We start from the raw sequence: 20,912 nt of genomic DNA, 5'->3' as shown, positions 1-20,912 counted from the left end.
TTCTTACTCAGAGTTGTGAGGGGGTAGTAATCCTCACTAGTCTCTATCTGGCTTCAGAGTCATTCAGTTCCTCCAGATCTTTCTGTTCTCAACATGGAGGCTCTCTCCTGTCTACCTAGTTCATTTGAGGAAGACAATGAGTTTTTAAAAAAATCACTTAAGGGAAGGTGATTCTATTTAAGTCAGGACACCTTTGGCAATCTATTGAAGCCTGTGTACCCCTCCTCAGAATGATATTTTTAAATACATAAAATAAAATACATAGATTGCAAAGGAAAACAATTATGTTAAAATAGTTATTAAAATAGTTTATAAAAAAAATAAGGTCATGGACTCCAGGTTAAGAATTCCTGACTTACGGGAAAGAAGACAAACTTAACAGAGTAGAAAACTCATGAATCACAGAGCATGGAAACTTTTTCGAAGATAACCCTTTTCTTTAATACTTTAAAAAAAATCAGGATTTTAGAAAAAAAAATCTGCGTGGGTAATCTTTCCATTGATTCAGATAATAACTGGGGCTTGACTGTGTGAGCTGGTCCTACTTGGGAACATTTTTTTTTTCAGTCCCTGGCTGGACTTCATACTCCCCCGTTAGCCCACATCAGCTGATAACAAAGTAGATTCCTTTGAAGGTACCTCTCATAGACCCCACCAAAAGATGAGCTCTTTTAAGAAAGTTAAGTAGCTACCAGCTCTGGCTATTTATAGATTCATGCTCTGCTATCACCAGGGGTAGGCAGGTTGTTCCCAGGAAGTAGGCATAAACTTGGAGTTCTTCTGTAAGTTATTGTGGGGCAGGGGGCAGGGGCGTGATCTGCTTGAGCACTTCCCTAGGTTAGTGCTCTGATCCTGGAAAGTGACTCATCTATGAGGTACTCTACACAGGGAGTTATGGCATGTTGACTGGGAGTAACAGATATAGAAGCAGATTAATAGCTAAATGCAAAAACAAAATAGGAAAGCACATACCCTGAGCCATCAGAACTTAATGCCCCAAATAAAGCAGAATGGCATGCATAAAGAGAAACAACATAAAATGAAAAATATGATCTATTCTACAAGTAACTTGCAAGACTGTAAACAAACCAAAAACCTGTATTTTCCCAAAGTGTAGGCAAGAGAGGGCTTTGGTGAATGTTACTTCTGACATACCCAACCCTGTACCTGATCAAGGGGACTATATGGGTGGCTACTGAACTCTTGGGTTCCAGCGTCCTGGATACCTAAGGAGAAGTGTCTGAGGATCAGAGGTCTAGTAGAGAATGAGTGTGTGGGCTATAATGGACTCTGTAGTAGTCTTCTCTCATTTCTTTTGCATTCTCCCACCTTGATCATGTTTCCAAAGAAAGAAAATCTCTAACAGAAATGTTCTTTTTGGGGGAGCCATGTAGCCGGGTGATTTTGTGGAGAGCTAGGAAAAGGCTATGGCAAAAGGAGAGTTGTTCACTGACAATGCATTTATAACACAAAACCATAAATTCAGCTATTCTGTTGTCCAAAGGAATGCTTTGGAATATTTTCATGCTTGCCTCCTCTCTGCCTCCTCTCTGGTCCCCAACACATAGTTTTTGACATCATTCAGTTTTCTATTATTCAACACAACATATTTGAGGGAATTAGTTATGTAGCTCAACACACAAAGGTATAATGGAAAGAAATCTGGACTTGGACGTCAAAAGATCTGGGTTTGAACTTTGGCTTTGTTACTTATTACTTGTGTAATAATTACTTATTACTTTGTTACTTATTACTATTTTAACATTTCTGAGTTTCAGTTTCTTCTATAAAATGAGGAGGTTGAACTGGATCATCAGTAATAACCCTTTGAACTTTAAAGCCTGAGATAACCTACTGTAACACATTTATTAAGCTTCTTCTTAATGTACGGTATTATACAAGGCATTGGCAGGCCACAAGGAATTTATAATCTAATAAGGAGAATAAGATACATACTTAAGTAAGGGTGACAAAATAGAATGGGATAAGAGTGACACAGACACCAGGATAAAGTGTTTTCTGAAAATCTGGGGAGGGAGAGGTCACTTGCAGTTGGGAAATCTGAGAAAACTTCACAGAGAAGGTCATGGCCGACCAGCTTGGGTCTTGAAGGAAGAGAAGGACTTCAATAGGTGGAGATGAGGAATAAGTCTGTTTCAGCCACGGCAGAAAAACCTGTGTGAATCCATGAAGGCAGGAGAGTGTATGATGAGACTGAGGAATACCTGGGAATCTGGTTTGGTTGGAATATAGATTATGTGAGAGAGAGGAGTGAGGAATCAGGCTTCTTGGGAAAATTTAGAAGTTATTTATGGAAATGAAGTCAACAAGAGAAATACAGTCTACTAACTTATATGAATATTCCAGGTATCTTCCCACCAGTTGTGGTCATAGCATTTTTCCCATTGGTATAGCTGGATCCATCCCATCACCATTCCCACCGATTATTCTTCTTGGTCAGCCAAACCTCTATGCTTCTGTGATAGTGAGGTATGGTAAAAATTGGATGGGGGTAGGAAGAGGAAGGAAGTTAGAATGAAATGGAAGAAACAGACTATACAGAATCTGGGTGGGGTAACATCTCTGTGGGAAGAGAGAAGGTGGCAGGAATTGGTAAAGCCATCTTTGTATATATGTTCATGGTGTTTCATATTCCTGGAATGCCTACCTCTTTCATCTCCACCTGATGAAATCACAACCATCCTTCAAGGACCATCTTAAATGCCATCAGGTTAACCCTGATTTACCCTTCCTGCCCAGTCCTACATCCCCTCAAACCCAAAGAAGTTCTGCCTTCTCAGATCTCTTAGAGTATTTTGTTTCTGTTTGGAGTATAGTTATTTCTCTACGTGTCATCGCCCCTAACAGATTGAAAGTTCCTTGAGGGCAGGGAGTTTATATTATTTGTCTTTGCATTTCTCCCAGTATCTGGTAACAATGCCTTGCATGAGAGTGGGCACTTGATAAATATTTGTTGTTGAAATGAAATAAGGGATGAGAAAGGCTCTAGCTAAGTGGGCATGGGAAAGGAGGTTGTAGCGGATTTGCTGCAGGCTTTGGGTTGTCAGTGCTTATGGTTCCTTCTCGAAGCGTGTGTCCATAGCAGGCACTTTACTATCTGTGTTACCAACTCTATCCTGGGCCACAATGAGACTTCAATGATGAGGAAATCCTACATTCACAGACCATCTTTCCTTTACAAAAGGCCCTAAAGGTGGCAAGGTAAACAAAACTCAAAGTTCTAAAAGAACATTCCCCACTCCCCCTCCCTCCTTACCTACCTAATATTGGGAACATCCTCTTCTATAACCAGGTCCGAAAGAAGAAAATGGTGTTTTGCAATTAGGAAACGGTTTATCACAGATTCTCTAACCTATGGGGAAAAAGTCAGGTTCACTAGCAATTTTCTCAGTAAATTTATGATAATAATTCACATTTATATAGAACTTGAAGTTTTGAAAAGTAATACAAGTCTTATTATCCCCATTTTACTGATTCTCTGGGAGATAAAGTGACTTTCAATGATCACACAGCTAATATGTGTCTGAGTTGAGATTTGAACCTAGGTGTCCTGACACAAAGTACAGTACTTTATCTACTCCTTCATGCTGCCTTATAGATTATTATTTTTTCCTTAATAGTATTTTTTTCCAACTACATGTAAAAATAGTTTTCAATATTCATTTTTATAAAATTTTGAGTTCTAAATTTTTCTCCCTCTCTCCTATTCCCCTTCCCCAAGACAGCAAGCAATCTGATATAGGTTATACATGTACAATCATGTTAAACATATTTCCACATTAGTTATGTTGTGAAAGAAGAATCAGAACAAAAGGGGAAAACCACAAGAAAGAAAAAACAAAAACAAAGTGAAAATAGTATGTTTCAATCTGCATTCAGACTTCATAGTTCTTTCTCTGGATGTGGTTAGCATTTTCCATCATGAGTCTTTTGGAATTGTCTGGGATCATTACATTGCTGAGAAGAGCTAAGTCTATCCAAGTTAGTCATCATACAACATAACATGGCTGTTACTGTGTACAATGTTCTCCTGGTTCTGCTCACCTCACTCAGCATCAGTCCATACAAGTCTTTCCAGGTTTTTCTGAAGTCTGCTTGCTCATCATTTCTTATAGCACAATTGTATTCTATTACATTCATATACCACAACTTGTTCAGCTATTTGCCAATTGAGGGACACCCCCTCAATTTCCAATTCTTTGCCACCACAAAAAGAACTGCTATAAATATTTTTGTATGTGTGGGTCCTTTTCCCTTTTTATGATCTCTTTGGGGTACATACCTAGCAGTGTTATTGCTGGATCAAAGGGTATGCACAGTTTGGTTGCCCTTTGGGCATAGTTCTAAATTCTCCAGAATTGTTGGATCAGTTTGCAACTCCACCAACAGTGCAGTAGTGTTTAAATTTTCCCACATCTTCTCCAACATTTATCATTTTCCTTTTCTCTCATATTAGCCAATCTGATAGGTGTGAGATGGTACCTCAGAGTTGCATTTTAATGTTTAATTTGCATTTCTCTAATCAATAGTGATTTATAACATTTTTTCATATTATTATAGGCAGCTTTAATTTCTTGCTCTGAAAATTGCCTGTTCATATCCTTTGATTATTTATCAATGGCAGAATGACATGTTTTCTTATAAATTTGACTCAGCTCTCTATATATTTTAGAAATTAGGCCTTTATCAGAAACACTGGCTATAAAAATTATTTCCCAGCTTTTTGCTTTCCTTCTAATCTTGGTTACATTGGTTTTATTTGTGCAAAACCTTTTTTAATTCAATGTAATCAAAATTATCCATTTTGCATTTTATAATGTTCTATATCTCTTATTTGGTCATGGTAGATTACTATTTTAAAATGCACTGTAGATTATTATTCTAATGGAATTTAAAGTCTGGGCTTGATTCCATAAGCCCCTCTTCTATTTGATACATAATTATGTGTGAACTACAATTTGCCCTTAATAATCAAAATGAAATTAATCCTGAAGTTTTAAGTCCATTTAAAAAATCAATTAATAATTATTCCTATCATCCAGGGATCCCCAAGATTTTTGTGGGGAGGAGCTACTTTTAATTTTTAGTATGTAGACAGAGGTTATGGTAAAATAAATTAGTTGGGTCAGGGCTAGGGAGGAGATAGATAGAAGGGAAAGAAGGCTATATTTCCATGCATCAAATGCTACTATGGAAGCATAGGGGGATAGTGTCTGATGAAATGTTTGTAATACACTATATATTACCTTATCAGATAGAAGAAAGAGATGATGAGTTCCCATAGCAATTCATAAAATGGGCATGGAGCCAAAGTATAGTAGTGATGAACATCTGCTATGTCTTACTCTGCTAAAAATCAGATAAAGTCTTGATTGTGCTTTGCTGACAATTCCATATCTCAGAAGGCAGAGGAAGTAATGAGAGAAACTGCTACAGTAGACTTAATTCTGACCAACAAGGTTGGTAAAATGGAATTGATGAGAGCCTTGGGGAAAAAAGGACTATTTTTTTTTTTTTTTAGGATTTGTGATAACTACAAGAGGGAGTGCTGGAGGCAGTCTGATATTTACTCTTGATGTCAGGAGTACAGATTGCAGTGATTTCAGAGAAATGAAGGCATGATTCCATGACCTACAAAACTAAAAGGAAAGGGGGCTCAAGAGGAATGGGAACCCTTCAAAAATAAAATTCCGTCAATACCATCAGCACTGATCTCAATGAGGAAGAAAAAGGAAGAAAAATCTAAAGCATTCAAACTCTTTTCTTTTCTCTCTCTTTTTGGCACTTTCATCAGCTGCCTTGGATTTTATTATCAGTTCTATGAAGATGATTCCCAGGTCATCCATCCCTAGTCTCTCTCCTGAACTACAGTCCTATGTGACCAACTACTAATGGGACATTTCAAACTGGATATCAAAGAGACATTGGTCAAATTCATAAAATCCAAAATCAAAACTCATTTTCTTTCCTTTCAGGCCCACCCTTCAATAAACTTTTCTATTTCTGAAACACAACTGCTGAAGAAATCCTCCCATTCTTCTAGTTTCACAAGTGTGCAACCCCAGAGTCCTCCTTGACTTTCCACTCTCCCTCATCCCACATATTCAATCAGTTGCCTAGTCTTGTTATTTCAACCTCTATGACTTCTGTTCATCCCCACACCATCACCCTGATTTAGACCTTCATCACATCTTGGCTAGACTTTTGCAATAGCTTCTTAATTTCTTTAGTTCCCTCAAGTCTTTGCCTTCTCTAATTTATCCTTCACACAGAGGCCAAAGTGATATTTCTAAAGCAAATGTCTAATCGGGTCTCACTTCCCTGTTCAATAAAATCCAGTGGCCCCTTATTATCTTTAGGGTCACATAGGACTTTTCTGTTTGGCACTAATGCTTGTTAATTGATTGATTGTAAAATCTGCCTCCAACCTACCTTTCCAGTCTTATCAAACATTACGCTTTTTCACACACTCTTCAGTCCAACCAAACTGAACACCCTTCTGTTTGTTCACACATGATATCCAACCTTCTCTTTTTTATGTTTTTGCCCCACTTGTCTCCCGTGCCAAGAATTCACTTCCTTCTCACCTTGGCTTCTTACATTCTGAGTTTCCTTCAAAGCTCAGATCAAGGGCTATCTTGTACATAAGGCCTTTCCTGATTCCCTTGGTGCCTCTCCCCCAAATTACCTTGTGTTCATTGTATAAATATTTCTATGTAATTAAGGTGACTTATGAATTGCTTGAGACAAGCAATGACTCTGATGTGGTTTCATTTTGTGACAGGAATGCTCATGCTTTTACTGACACTTGTCTGATTCACCACGTTTGATTCTAAAAAGCTGAAAAAGGATTGAATTGGTTTCCTACCCTTTAATTAGTTCTCTGTCAGTTAAGTGCTGGATTTCATGCCATACTCATGTGTTTTATGCTCTCTCATTGTATTTTTAATTCCATGGCTTTAAAAATTGACTTACTTTAAGTAAGATTGTAGCTTTAAAAGAGCACACTTCACTGACTGTTAAAGATATTGCGGTTGCTATTGGTGTGGGAAAGCAAAACATTTCAAGGAGCATTCAAACTGACAATGAAACACTCCATTTCTAGTTAAAACCTTTTTCTTCATCAAATAGAGAAAGCTGCCCAAATGTTCTTTCCTGTCTTCATGAGATATGTTCTGTCCCTAACCAGAAACCCCAAATTCCATTTTGTTTAGTGGTAGTCCAGAAAGCCAAATCCTGTTTTTCGTTACCATCTCCACTGGCAGCAGTTTACTTCCTATACCTTACTTTCTTTTCCAAAGCCCCATATTTCCACTGGAAGAAAAGAAGAAAACACCACCTCTGTCTAAATATACTTGAGTTTTTTGTCTAGGATCAGACCCACATGACTTTTTTTCTTTCTTTCAATGCTAAACACACTTGGGTCTATAGTAATTTACTAATAATTTGTACTATGCAACAAAAGATTCTTTTCAAAAGAGAAAAAGATTGACTTTATCGTTCTCACCTGTTGGAGGTATTTGGCCACTATAGCTCTATGAGTATCTAAGTGATCCTTGGTTTCAATTACACCTCTTTCACGTATCCGTTTCTCATAGTCCTGCATTTAAAATAAAATGTAATTTTATTATTTAAAATTACTTTTGATATCATAAAGAATTTAAGTATGTTCCACCTTTGATTGTTTGCTTTTGTTTCATGGAATCTTTTCTCCCCAACTAGATTGCAAACTTTATCTGACCTCCTAGGTTGGTAGTTATCTTTTCTCATTTGAACTCAGAGTATGCTGTTCTTGTCCAGATGTGTGAGTTTATCAATATAGGTATTACCAGTGATGATTGCAACCCATCTCTGTCTTTACTTCTTCTATAGTCTTTTCCATGTCCTTCCTTAGAGGTACCCATGGTGTAGTGGAAATAGCATCGTATCTAGAGTCAGAGAATCTGAGTCTGTGTCTTAGCTCTGAGACTTACTGTTGGGCCATTCACTCCCATACTCTGGACTCCAGTTTCCCATTTGTAAAATGACAGAGTTAGATCAGACATCCCCTAAGGTCCTTTCTAGCTTGAAATCTATTATCCAGTGACTCTACAATTGGCTAAGTGTATATATGGGTATGCTGAACAGTTAATAGGTTTAGTATATGTTTAATACAGGGCAGTGGAGAGCAATAATGGAAAGTGGTTGTGGATCCAGTCTTCTAAAAGGAGAGTTAGGCATGAAAGAAGGCAGGTATCTCAAGATGAAGAGTAAAGTCAGAGATAAGCCCAGGTAACATTTGTGATATGGGAGGCTGAAAAGAATTGGTCAACTTGAGGCAAACACCAAATGATGAGACCAAAGTAAGGCCCATGGCCTGGAGGGGAAAGCCAACAGGAAATTGAAAAGTACAGATGCCTCCAGGCAGAGAAATATTTTGCATGAGCTCTCTGACTCCACCTCCTGGCTTCTCTGGCTTCCTGAAAGTCTTACCTCAAACCCCTGCTAAAGCCTTTCCATTTTTCCTTAATATTAGTGCCTTCCTCTGAGATAATCTCTAACTTATCATATATATGTATGTAGATAGATATCAGTAGATAGAACTAGATAGGTATCTATCCAGATAGATATTGATAGAGATATCTATTGATATTCATATATATCTACAGATAGATATTGATCTATTTAGACATATAGATATCTATAAAGAATAGCTATCAATATTTATCTATCTCTTGTTTGTACATAGTTGCTTGCACAATGTCCCCCCAGTTAGATTGTGAGTTCCTTGAAGGCAGGGGATATTTTTGCCTTTTTAACTTGGGGTGAACTTGTTTTTAAAAAATATTTTTGATAATTGCATTTCAATATTTTTATTTGTAATCATATATTTCATTTTATGCATTTAAGAACATGATTCTAAGGAGAGGTCCACAGACTTCGCTAGACTGCCATAGGAGTCCATGACACAAAAAAATAGTTAAGAACTTCTGCTCTAAGTCTTTGATATTTAATATATTTCATGTATGACACATATCTTATGCATTTGTCATGCATATTTCATATATTCATGTGTTCATAACTATCTTGTTCCTTGTTCTTGCTATATGACAGGTCTACTTCCTTTTCTGGTTATACATGGCCTTGATAATGTCTTTTATGCAGCTTCTGACATGCAAGTCATTGTGGGTAGTATGCTTCAGTCTACTTATCACTAGACACTTTACCATGCTGTGGTGCCGGAAATACCCACATGGATGAAGCCAGAGAACCTTTGAAGTGTTGATGGAGAAAATGTCTTACCTGGAATACCTTTTCCGTGATTTCTCGGTCATAAATGGGAACTTGCTTAAAATTCCGGAACTCTGGTACCTCCAGGGTTCTGAGATGTAGAAGTCTGAATCGCTTAGATCTATTTAGCTCCTCATCTGAAACAAAATTAAATTCTTGTTGCAACTGCTCCAGTCTGAAGAATTCTGGAACATAAGTATCTCCACTGGTAGCAACCTAGAGAAAATAAGGAATATGAACTTATAACACATACATTATCATTCACATCAACCTGTCTTTGTAGATTGTGTGTGTGGAACTTATTATGACAAATGCTACATGTGTAGGTCAGCTCTTGTGGTAATAGGCAATTAATTATTTGAGTATTTAATCTGATAAAATATTCAAAATCCAACTGCAAGGGCTCAATACAGTATGAAGGTGACCCTGTATTCTCTAAGGTGGTGCCAATGGAATTGAAGGTCTGGCAGCTAGGTGGTTCAGTGGATAGAAGGCCAGGCTTGGAATCAGGAAGATCTGAGATCAAATCCACCCTAGGGCACTTACTAGCTGTGTGACCCTAGTCAAGCCACTTAACCCTTTTCCATTCCAGCTTCCTCACATGAAAAACTGCGACAATAATACCACCTACCTCACAGGGTGATTGTGATTACAAAAAATAAAGAAAGTAGGTGAAGAATTTTTTGGGCAAGGCAATCCACAGATGAGGAAATTGTGGGTCAGAGAAGATGAAAGAATTGCCCATGCTCACACAACTGGTAAGTGTTTGAAGCAGGATATTTGGACCCAGATCTCTTCTGACTCTAGGTCCAGGCCTCTTTTCATTGAACTAGACACAATGTCTCTCATACTTTCCATCCATACTTTTCTTTCTCATTCTCTACTCCTGGTCCTCTTCTCAACAGCCTCCTCAGCAGCCAGACCAGAGATCATACTCTGGAGGTTTAACCTCCTTCATCTCTGAAAATTCCATTTGGTGACCCCTCTGTCCTCATTGGTGACTGCCTCAACTGGCCTATACTTCACTCCCTATTCCTCACCCATCTATTTCTCTAGGGTCCCATTCAACATCTTTGTCACTTGAACTGAGGGGACCCTCCCTGGTCACCCCCCCCACCATGTGTGGTCTCCCACAATTAGACAGAAAGTCTCTTGAGGGCAGAAACTGCCTTTGATTTTGCATTTCCATCCCTAGCACTTAGCACCATGCTGGCCACAGAAGGAGTACTTAATGAATTCTTTGTCAATCATTTATTCACTCCTTTGAGTCAGACAGCAGTGAATTGCTCTACTACATGAAGCAAAGCCCCTTCTGAGTTTCAAAAATGACACAAGAAGACAGTGGTTTTGAGGAAACCACAGTCATAGGTTCAATCCCCAGATGAATTGGTGAGTTTTGCTTTGTTCTATAGCCACACATTGTGTTCCTGGGATTCAAATACCAACAAAGACTCAGTGACGGCACACTGGACTGATGCCATGACTAGTTCAGTAGGAGGGCGAGCAGTTTGTTGGATGCCACTTAATTGAGAGATTCACTCATTTTAGTGTTGCCAGTCCTGTTTCCCAGGCATTTGCTTTTCCAAAAGTGTGCTCACACCATGTCCAGGAGGCGTGACTACTGGACATAACTTAGTTCCTGAGTGTGTATGTATACAATGTGTGTCTTTATGTGTGTGTGTGTGTGTGTGGGGCGGGGGGAGAAGGGATAAGTGATATAGATCTGCTTTAAACTAAGCAAACCCAGTAAATAGGACCATTAGATTTGGAGGTTGAAGGGAACTTAGTAACAGATTAATTTAAACCTCTAATTTCACAGAGGGAAGTGACCACATAGGTAGTAAATAGCAGAGTTTGAGGTTCAAGCCCAGGTCTTCTGCTTCCAAATTCAGGGCTCTTTCTATCATACCATGCTGACTCTCAAACCATACTAGCCTTATAGATCCAGATTTGTAAACTAGAAAAGTTAGGTTTGATGTTTTTAGCCTTTTCTTTTTCTTTGCAATTAAATGTTGTAGCTAAACTATTTTCTTACTAGCTGTATGACCAAGTGTAAGTCATCTGACCTGCCTGAATCCTAATTTCCTAATCTGCAAAATGGGACTGATGATATATTACTTCTCAGATTTGAGAGAAAAGAGATTTCCAAACCTTAAAATACCACCTTAAAATACCATATAAATATGTTATTACTGTTGTAGGAAGACAGTTGGAATACAAATTGAGAAGGAAGTTATAAATCCATTCTATGTAAAAAAAAATATGACAATAAATACAGTTTTAAAAGTTTACTTGTGGGGCAGATAGATGGCGCAGTGGATAGAGCACTGACCCTGGATTCAGGAGAACCTGAGTTCAAATCTGGCCTCATACACACAACACTTACTAGCTATGTGACCCTGGGCAAGTCACTTAATCCCATTGCCTAGCAAAAAAACAAAACAAAAAAAATAGAAGTCTACTTGCAACAAATTATACTGCTCTTAAATTTTAGATTTATTCTTTACTAATGTCTGTAACACCTGAATTAAGAAAGAGTATTTTAGCAAAAAGCTTTCATTCCTTCAACAAACATAAGCATCTTTAATGTAGTAGGCAAACTGCAATAGACCTTGAAGGGTGCAAAGAACACTAAAATATGTTTCCTGTTTTTATGCAATGTAAACTTTAGTAACGAATATTAAATAAATTATATGAACTTACATTGGGACAAATCTCTAAAAGGCTAGAATCTAAATGGAAAATCTTCACCCTGGTTATAATTATCTCACTGATGAAATCATCATAATAAACACAATCACAGGAACATGTTGCTAGGAGCACTTCCCGGCCAGTATATTTGTTTATCTATTATATTTTTATGCTAATGTGAGCACTTCCAAGAAAACAATTCAATTGGTTGCCTGGAAAAAATGAGGTCCCTGACTGATATAATCACCAAAACTTCTAGTGTTATATTGGACAAAAATAGCTCAACTGCTAAGTATCGATGTAAAATAAAGATTTCAGTCACCTTCAGCTAAGGTTGTTTGTTTGGATATAATTATCCTCAGAAGGCTAAGTTACTTTTCGACACACAATTCACCCAAGCGGGATTGGGAGCCTTCCTTACCGTGATTAGCTGCATCAGCGAGGCATTGTTTGGGTCATTTGGGTCCAGTTTTGATTCTGCTGCCCACTTTGCCAGCTTCTTCATATCCGTTAAACCCGATGCACCAATGGATGCGATGGCATCAACTTTCCTTAAAGCATTGAAATCATAAAGGAAGTCCCAAATTATTCAGATTTAAAATCAGTTTTCAATCAGGATAAGGAGAATCTACCAATTGCTTTCTTATTATGGTTCTATCCTTTTTATTCTTCATTTGAGAGCCACTCCCTTTCCCCTCAATCAGTGCAGCACTTTCTGTATTTTCCTTACTTGATAACAAATTGTAAATATGTTTGTGGCATCCAAGCAAATGAAAAGAATTATTGCCGACATAAATGGGAATGACCCAAACCAGATCTGTACTGAATGCTAGGAACCGGTTTGAAAAATGAACTTTGATTGCTCTCAGGGGGAACTGGGCCAATCAAAGCCATCCATTGACTTCAGATTATAGAGGCATTAGAAAGCTGTAAATCATACTCATCTGGTGACCATTTGTAGCAATGCGCTGAACACAAAGTTGAGAGAAAATAAAGCTGCATGGACCAGCATCCACTTTTGACAGAAGAGAATTTCAAGGCAGATCCAAGTAAGTCAGTGGGATTATAGGATTTAGAGCTGGAAGAGATTTCTAAGATCCTCTAGTCTGACTCCAGCATTTTATAGCTGAGGAACGCTGGGCCCAGAGAAGAAGTGACTTTCTCAGGGTAATACAGATAGGAAGTAGATCTTGTGATTTCTGTGCCGCCTTTCATGGAAGTAAGTAACATGAGCTTGGACAGACTTTGGGAGAAAGTGGAGGATGGAAGAGCCTGGCATGCTATGGTCCGTGGAGTCATGAAGAGCTGGACATGACTGAATGACTGAACAACAACAAAGACTTATGTTTCCAGGTCAGGAAGATCTGGGTTCAAATTCAGCCTCAGAAATGTACTAGATCTGTGGCCCAGGTCAAATAATTTAACCTCTCTCTGCCTCAGTCTCCTTAACTATAAAATGAGGAAAATAATAGCATCTACATTTCTGGATTGTTGTGAGGATCAAATGAGAAAATATTTATAAAGCGCTTAGCAAAATGCCTGATGTATAGTAGGTGCGTAATAAATGCTCATTTCCTTCTCCCTTCCGGTTCCCGTGTTCTTTCCACTCTGCTCCCCAGCCTTTATTTGTATGGGTCTTTTCAACGTGTGTATATTTTTCTCTCCTGTCATGATTATATGGAAGGCTTTAATTAACACGAAGATGTCATGTGCTCAACCTAAGTCATATTAATCTGAAGGACTTCAACAGGAGAAAGTCAAACACATTTTGAGGTGGAGAAGAAGCTCCAGATCATTCTCATTTTTATTCACTCTCAGTCTATTTGTAACATGGCTATGTTAACATGATACTGGGTTAGGGTGAAAGAAAGGAAGAAAATCAACACTATTCATAAGTTCCAGAGTTGGAAGGGACTGGGTCAGAGTTCTTAACCTGGAGTTGTTGAACTTAAAAAAAATCTTGATCATATATTTCAATATAATTGATTACCTTTTAAGCCTATGTATTTTATTTTATACATTTAAAAACATTATCCTGAGAAAGCACCATAGACTTTACCAGACAAAGGGGTCTATGACATAAAAAAAAGTTAAGAACCCATGGATTGGACAGATAACATCATTTGCCCTATGTGTTTTACACATGGGGAAATTGAAGTCCAGACAAGCTAAGTGACTGGCTCAGCTAAAGGGAAAGACCAGAATGCAGGACTCCTGATTCCCAGTCCAGGGCTTTTTATGTTACACTTTACTGCTTCTATTAGCAGTAATCAAAAGAAAGGAAGAGATGATGGGGACAATAGAGGAAACCTACTTTGCCTAGCAATTCTGCAAATTGATATTTCTGAAGGGTTTCTGGAGTGACTTTGCATTGCTAAGAGTGTATCCCAAGGGATCTGCAAATAAGAGAAAATGTAAAACCAGGTATATGCATCTTGTTGGTGTTCAGTTGTTTTTTTAGTTGTATCCAACTCTTTGTGATCTTATTTGGGGTTTTCTTGGCAAAGATACTGGAGTGGTTTGCCATTTCCTTATCCAGCTCATTTTGCAGATGAAGAAACTGAGGCAAACAAAGTTAAGTGACTTGCTCAGCATCATACAGCTTGTAAATGTTTGAGGCCAGATTTGAACCTAGGAAGATGAATGTTCCTGACTCCAGGCTTGGAGCTCAATCTACTCTGCCACCTAGCTGGCTGAGTATATACATGTCCTTAGAAGATGTTTTCTGTGTCATTTATTAACATTTATGGAAAATCCACTATTTTCTGATCTCATGCTGGCACAGATATCTTTACATTTATGTATGTATATAGATATGTAGATACAGAGATATGTAGACATATAGTTATTTATACACCTACATATATGTTTAGATATATAGATACTTAGATATGTAGATCTATAGCTATCTATTTATATACATATCTATTTATATATCATATATACATATATCTATTTATATACATATATACATATCTTAGATGTATAGATGGCAAAGTAAAATCTATATACATATCTATATAAATATTTATATACATATCTATGTACAAATATATCAATATTGAATGTAGATATAGAAATATATCAATGTATATGGAGACATGGATATGTAGATTTATAGATACATATAGATACCTAGCTATCTACATATCAAAATATTTATATATACTTAAATGTATATAGACATACCTATCTAGTTATATAGATCTGTTGCTGTCTATATAGATATATAGCCATGGATAGAATTATTCTAGCCTATTGGGAGTATAAAGAGTTATAAGATATGGCCTCTGTTCTCATGGGCTTTACATTCAAGACTGGTAATCATTACATGTATCTATCAATCAACCAATCAATAAGTACTTATTAAGTGCCTGCTATATGTGTTAGCCACTGAGAATATTAAGAAAAAAAACCAAGACAGTCTCTGCTCTAAAGGAGTTACAAAATATAGATACATACATACATACATACACACACACACACATACACACACACACACACACATATATGTATAGTATAGACAAGATAACTTGTGGGGGAACAAGGTACTAGAACCTGGGAGGGGGACAATAGAAAGCTAGGGATTATAAGTAGATATGAGGAGGGAATGCATTCTAGGCATGAAGAATGGCCTGTCAAAGGCACACAGAGAAGAGCTGCAATGCCACATGTGAAGAACAGCAAGAAAATAATGAATAATACCAGGTGTAATTGCAAAGGACCAAAGAGAGTATAGGCTAAGGACCATAGACGTTCAGAAATGACTGTTGACTAGAGAGGTAGTGCTGTAAAGTTGAAAGGGAATTAAATTTACCATCAGGGCATCTAGGTTTGGATCTGAGATCTGATATTTCCTAGTCGTGGAAGCTCAGAATTCTGAGCCTCAGTATACTCTTCTATAAAATGCAGATTACAACACTGACATTGCCTGTTTCACAAGGTCATTATAAGGGAAGTGCTTTGTAGACCTTAAAAAAAATAACACAACCCAGATCAATGTGAGATATTACCAACCCAGCTGTGACACTTCCTGGTTGTGTGACCACAAGCAAATCATTTTAAATATCTAAGCCTTAGTGTCCTTATCCATAAAGTGAGGATAATCTGTCTCCCAAGATGTTGTGAAGTTAGTGTTTTACAAATTTTAGAGCATCATATAAATGTGAATGCTTGTTATTACAGGGTAACTGTGGGAAAACTTCATAAAGATGGGACTTAAACAGGTAGGATAGCCTTCAGAGAAGCAAGAGTGTGCAGGGTTGGAGAGGAGGGCATCCCAGGCAACAGGAATGTAGGGAGGCAAAGTCCTATAACTGTGACATTTTCCACTCTCACATATTGCATGGAATGTATCCTTTTTTTGGAACAAGAAATCTTGCCAATAGCTGTTGTGTTAAAATAAGAAAATGAATGTGACACATGCTTTCTCTTAATAGCCTTGAGTTTCTCTATCGTGTATACTAATCAAATATTACCTTCGAATGCCAACATTTTGCTGTGATGCTGGGGGGATCAAAGGTATCCCATTTTCTCCAACTGCCCAGGCAACGCTATTTGACACTTTACCAGAGGTCATTAAAATCATTTTGTTGCTGCCGTCAGCTTCAAATGAAAAGGGTTCACCTGTAAGAAGCATATCACATACTGAGAAAATCCACATGAAGAGCAACTAAATTTTAATATTAATATATTTGATATGTAAATATATTAATGTAATTCTTTGAAAGCCTATGTATTTTGATTTATACATTTAAAACCATTATTCTCCAAAGGAGTCTATAGGCTTCTCCAGTCTGCCATTTTTTTCCATGATACACACAAAAATGTTAGGAACTCTTTCTGTAAAGCATGGTTTTTTTTTCTTTCATCCTTATTGTACAAAATGGAAATGATAGCAATCATTATTGTTCATCTAAAAAGATAAGTAACTTCTACAGAACCAATAATATTTTAGAGAATGCTATCCAAAACACATCTATTAAAAATTTGCATGTAAAAATAATATTATTGGAAAGATTATAACATTCCAAAAATCTCTACTGCCAATTTTATGACAATCCCATTGTCTAGAAGCAAAGAAGTGTGCCAAACTATGTGGTCAAATGCTAAAACATAAGCAAGAAATGTTAAGGATAAGAAGCTCTTTGTACCACTTCCGACTCCTTCATGGTCCAGTGCCACGTGCTGATTGCTGCTAAACTCAATTTCTTCAATAGAGGCCCTTCCAGTGAACACTGTTGTCTCAGGGATGGGTAAAAAGACTTCTGCTAACAAGTTACTGCTGCCATAGCCAACTGTTTCATAGACCTAAACCCAGAAAAGAAAAAAAAAATCTTAAAAAAAGGAAAAAAAGGAAAAGAAAAAAATCTTAAATAAAGGCAATAATAACAATAATAATAATATAGATCATCTTCTATGCATGACCATGGCACTGACCAGCCCCTTCTCCTCCCCAGTAAGTAACCTACCTGCTTTGAGTTCTTTTTGTGATAGCAAGAATACATTTACTCTTTTCTCATATGATGAAACAGAGCAAAACTACTTGGCTCAAGTGAGGTCTGAATTCACGACCTCGGCATTACTACCGGGATGGTCTAACTAATGGAGCTAATGAACCACCAACAAATAAAGAATGTACCATTAAGGACAATACTCCTTAGGATACCTATGAAAATTCAAATAAGATTAGGTAATATAAACAAGGTTAAAAAGACGTTAAACCTATACACTCAGCATACAAAACAAAGAGGCTGCATGACTTGCCAAATGAGTATTTTGTTAAGCTACAATTAAGAAATCTTGAGCAAAATAAAAAGAATTATGAAGCTATATTTGAATTTTTAAAAATGCAGCAGCATTTAGTTAAAATAAAACAATGAACAGTTTAACAGTAGAAAAGATGAATTCTGCTCAGATCAATCTTGATTCCAGATGACAGATGATGATGCGTGCTATTCCCCTTTTGACAGAGAGGCGGTGGACTAAAAAGACAGAATGAGACACATTTTTAGATATGGAAATTTGTTTTGCTTGATTCTACATGTTTGTTATAGGAATTTTCTTTTTGTCCTCCCCACCTCCCCCAATGTGATGGAGGAAGGGGAAAGGAAAAAAAAGGAATGCTTAGTAACTTGATAAAAAATTACAAAAACAAGACAAGTTCTGAATCCATCGTGTGAATCATGACCCAGTGAATAAAGGATCCTGTGGGTTGGTCTATCTAATATGAATTACATAGTATCAGTGTGTCAACCTATACGCTTTTTTCCTTTGTAGAATATGTACTCTAGTCCAGTAAGTAATGCTTCCAACACAACTCTACTGATGGAATATGTCTTCTCTTTTTTGCCGTAAGAAATAGGAAAATTAATGAATGCATGAATTCAGAAATTCAATTGAAAAATTTATTAAGGCTTTTTCTTTTAACTGTAGTCCATAAAGAGCCAATTAATTTAAATTAATAATTTCCTGGGGGAAAGGCAAATGATTGAAATGCTATAAAAACTAAATAGCATAAAGTAAAGTTATATGGCAACAGCTGTACTCAAACCATAAAGGATTTGGCAGTGGGTGATGAAGTCAAGTGTTCATAGCTTGAATATTAAGCAGAATGAGATCACATTCCCAGGTCTCCTTCCTGGAATTCTTTGCTTATCAGATACCCCCTCCCCCATATTATCTGAGATACTTAAAGGCTAGCTACTTAGTACCTGCCTGTATAGATGAAATGAGGAAATATCCTACCTAGGATTGAAACAGGCAGAGCCGGAAATCTGTCATGGGATACTCAGTGCTGAAACTCTTGTGTTGTGGCTTTGTTTATTAAGAGGGAGGCCTATGGTCATGGCTTCCCTGGTATAATCACTATCTTGAATATGTATAATTACTTTTAGTTTTTCAAAAGCACCTCTTTGTCTAGACATTCTTTTATTTTTATAACCACCTTCAGAGGTGGAAGGGGAGGTGTTACTATCCCTATAAGGAGAAAAAAAATTGAGACGCTGGGAGCTATAACTTAACCAAGGGTCTCAGACTTAGACAGTGATTGAGCCAGACTGATCCGAGGCAATGAGGGCAGCCTATACTGAGCTGACTCCTAGCCTGACTGATGACGATGATAAACAGATATTAATATAGCACTTTAAATTTTGTAAAATACTTTATATTCATAAACTCATTTGGGCTTCATGACAGCTCTTTTTTTTCTTTTAAATTTATTTATTTGTTTATTTATTCTTAATTAATTTATTTTCATTTCTCAACAATTACTTCCATAAGCTTTTGAGTTTTAAATTTTTCTCCCCCTCCCTCTCCACCTTCCTCCCCTAGATGGTGTGCAATCTGATATAGGCTATACATATACCTTCCTATTAAACATATTTTCCCATTAGTGATGTTGTAAGTAAGAATTAGAACCAATAGGAGGAACCACCAGAAAGAGGAAACAAAACACAACAGAAGAAAAAAAAATAGCAAATAGTATGCTTCGATCTGCATTCAAACTCCATAGTTCTTTCTTCTTTGTGGATAGCATTTTCCATCATGAGGCCTTTGGAGATGTCTTAGATTCTTGCATTTCTGAGAAGGGTTAAGTCTATCAATATTATGCTATACCATTTGGTGCATGTATGTTTAGTAATGATATTAAAAATATATATTTTTTTGGGGGTGAGGCAATCAGGGTTCAGTGACTTGCCCAGGGTCACACAGCTAGTAAATATCAAGTGTCTAAGGCCAGATTTGAGCTCAGGTCCTCCTAACTCCAAGGCCAGAGCTCTATCCACTTCACCACCTAGCTGCTGCCCCACGACAACTCTTCAAGGGAGGGGCTACAGGTATTATTATCCCCATTTGACAGAAGAGGAAACAGGCTTAGAGCTAGCTAATAATTTGTCCAAGGTCATACGACTAGTAAGTGTCTGAGGTGGGATTTGGACCTAAGTCTTTTTATTTCCAAGTCTAGTACTCTATTTGCTGCAGCATGATACTTTCGACAATACCTTTGGTTCTTCTCTTTGGTCACGTATGCTTGGGCAGTCTGGTGAAATCTAAAGACTCCTTCTCAGCATAAAGTTTTTATATGAATACAATAAAATACTTAGGATTACAGTGGAAACAAGTTGTATTGTTATCAAAATATTAAAAAAGTTCATAGATTACAGGTTAAGAATCCCTTTACTATGCCAATATGCCCTTCTAAAATATATATACCCTGCAGCTCAGGAAATTGCTTGAGAATATTCTCCCAGTAGGAAATGTGGCAATTCAGTTCAGTATAAAAGGTTAAACTTGTAGAATCCAGGATTCTAAGGGTATATGAAGAGATCTCCCAAATTAGGGTGTCTTTATTTCAAGGAAGGCAGATGCTGCTCTGTTAAGTTCAGTATATAAGTTGTCCCAATAGTCTTAATACAGGTTTAAGTTACTAGAATTTAAACATTTATATTAGTTTTGACTCCACCTAGACTATAAGCTCCATGAGGATAGACACAATCTTTCATGCTTCTTTTGTACTTTCCATGGTGACTAGCACTGTTTGGCACCTAGTAAGTGATCAGTAAATGTTTTTGGAATGTTGAATGATTTTTGTTTTTATCCTTCCATCTCACTACCTCCTGAAAAGTTAGGCTGACCTCAAAGTATCTAATGCCAAAAAAACATAAAACATTCCTACTAGGTCTTTCATGTTACTTTGTTTTACTGTTTTATTGGTTGCAGTGGTCAAATTTAATCCAGGGATCATTATTCAAGCATTATTAATATCAGAAAATGAACTCATTTTGGTCTTTTAGAAGTCCATGATTCTATTGTTGTTAGTGGATAATACCTCAGACCACAGACATGGAGTCCGTTGGTATTTGAAGTTTTTCCAGTTTGGCAGGATTTGCTGGAGAGTACAGTTCACCCTATATAGGTGTATAGGGTAT

General features: G+C 37.1%; 1 protein-coding gene across 5 annotated transcripts in view; it reads right to left on the bottom strand.

Annotated features, from left to right (window-relative positions):
* Positions 1–20,912, bottom strand: part of CC2D2A (coiled-coil and C2 domain containing 2A) — a 163,170-nt gene that overhangs the window by 76,154 nt on the left and 66,104 nt on the right. For all 5 annotated transcript variants that reach the window (XR_003566823.1, XM_027836462.1, XM_027836460.1 and 2 more), the window contains exons 16-21: positions 17,136–17,292; positions 16,461–16,608; positions 12,404–12,533; positions 9,304–9,507; positions 7,529–7,621; positions 3,282–3,373 (exon numbers count right to left, since the gene is read on the bottom strand). Coding sequence is in view for 4 of the 5 variants with exons in the window: in XM_027836462.1 (XP_027692263.1) it covers positions 3,282–3,373; positions 7,529–7,621; positions 9,304–9,507; positions 12,404–12,533; positions 16,461–16,608; positions 17,136–17,292 (824 nt within the window). In the remaining variant the exon portion in view is untranslated. The remainder of the gene's footprint in view (positions 1–3,281; positions 3,374–7,528; positions 7,622–9,303; positions 9,508–12,403; positions 12,534–16,460; positions 16,609–17,135; positions 17,293–20,912) is intronic.

This window comes from Vombatus ursinus, unplaced genomic scaffold (assembly GCF_900497805.2).
Source record: "Vombatus ursinus unplaced genomic scaffold, bare-nosed wombat genome assembly UNPS02014818.1, whole genome shotgun sequence".
Lineage (NCBI taxonomy): Eukaryota > Metazoa > Chordata > Mammalia > Diprotodontia > Vombatidae > Vombatus > Vombatus ursinus.
Note: the sequence above shows the minus strand (reverse complement) of the source record. Positions and strands in the feature narration are given on the sequence as shown.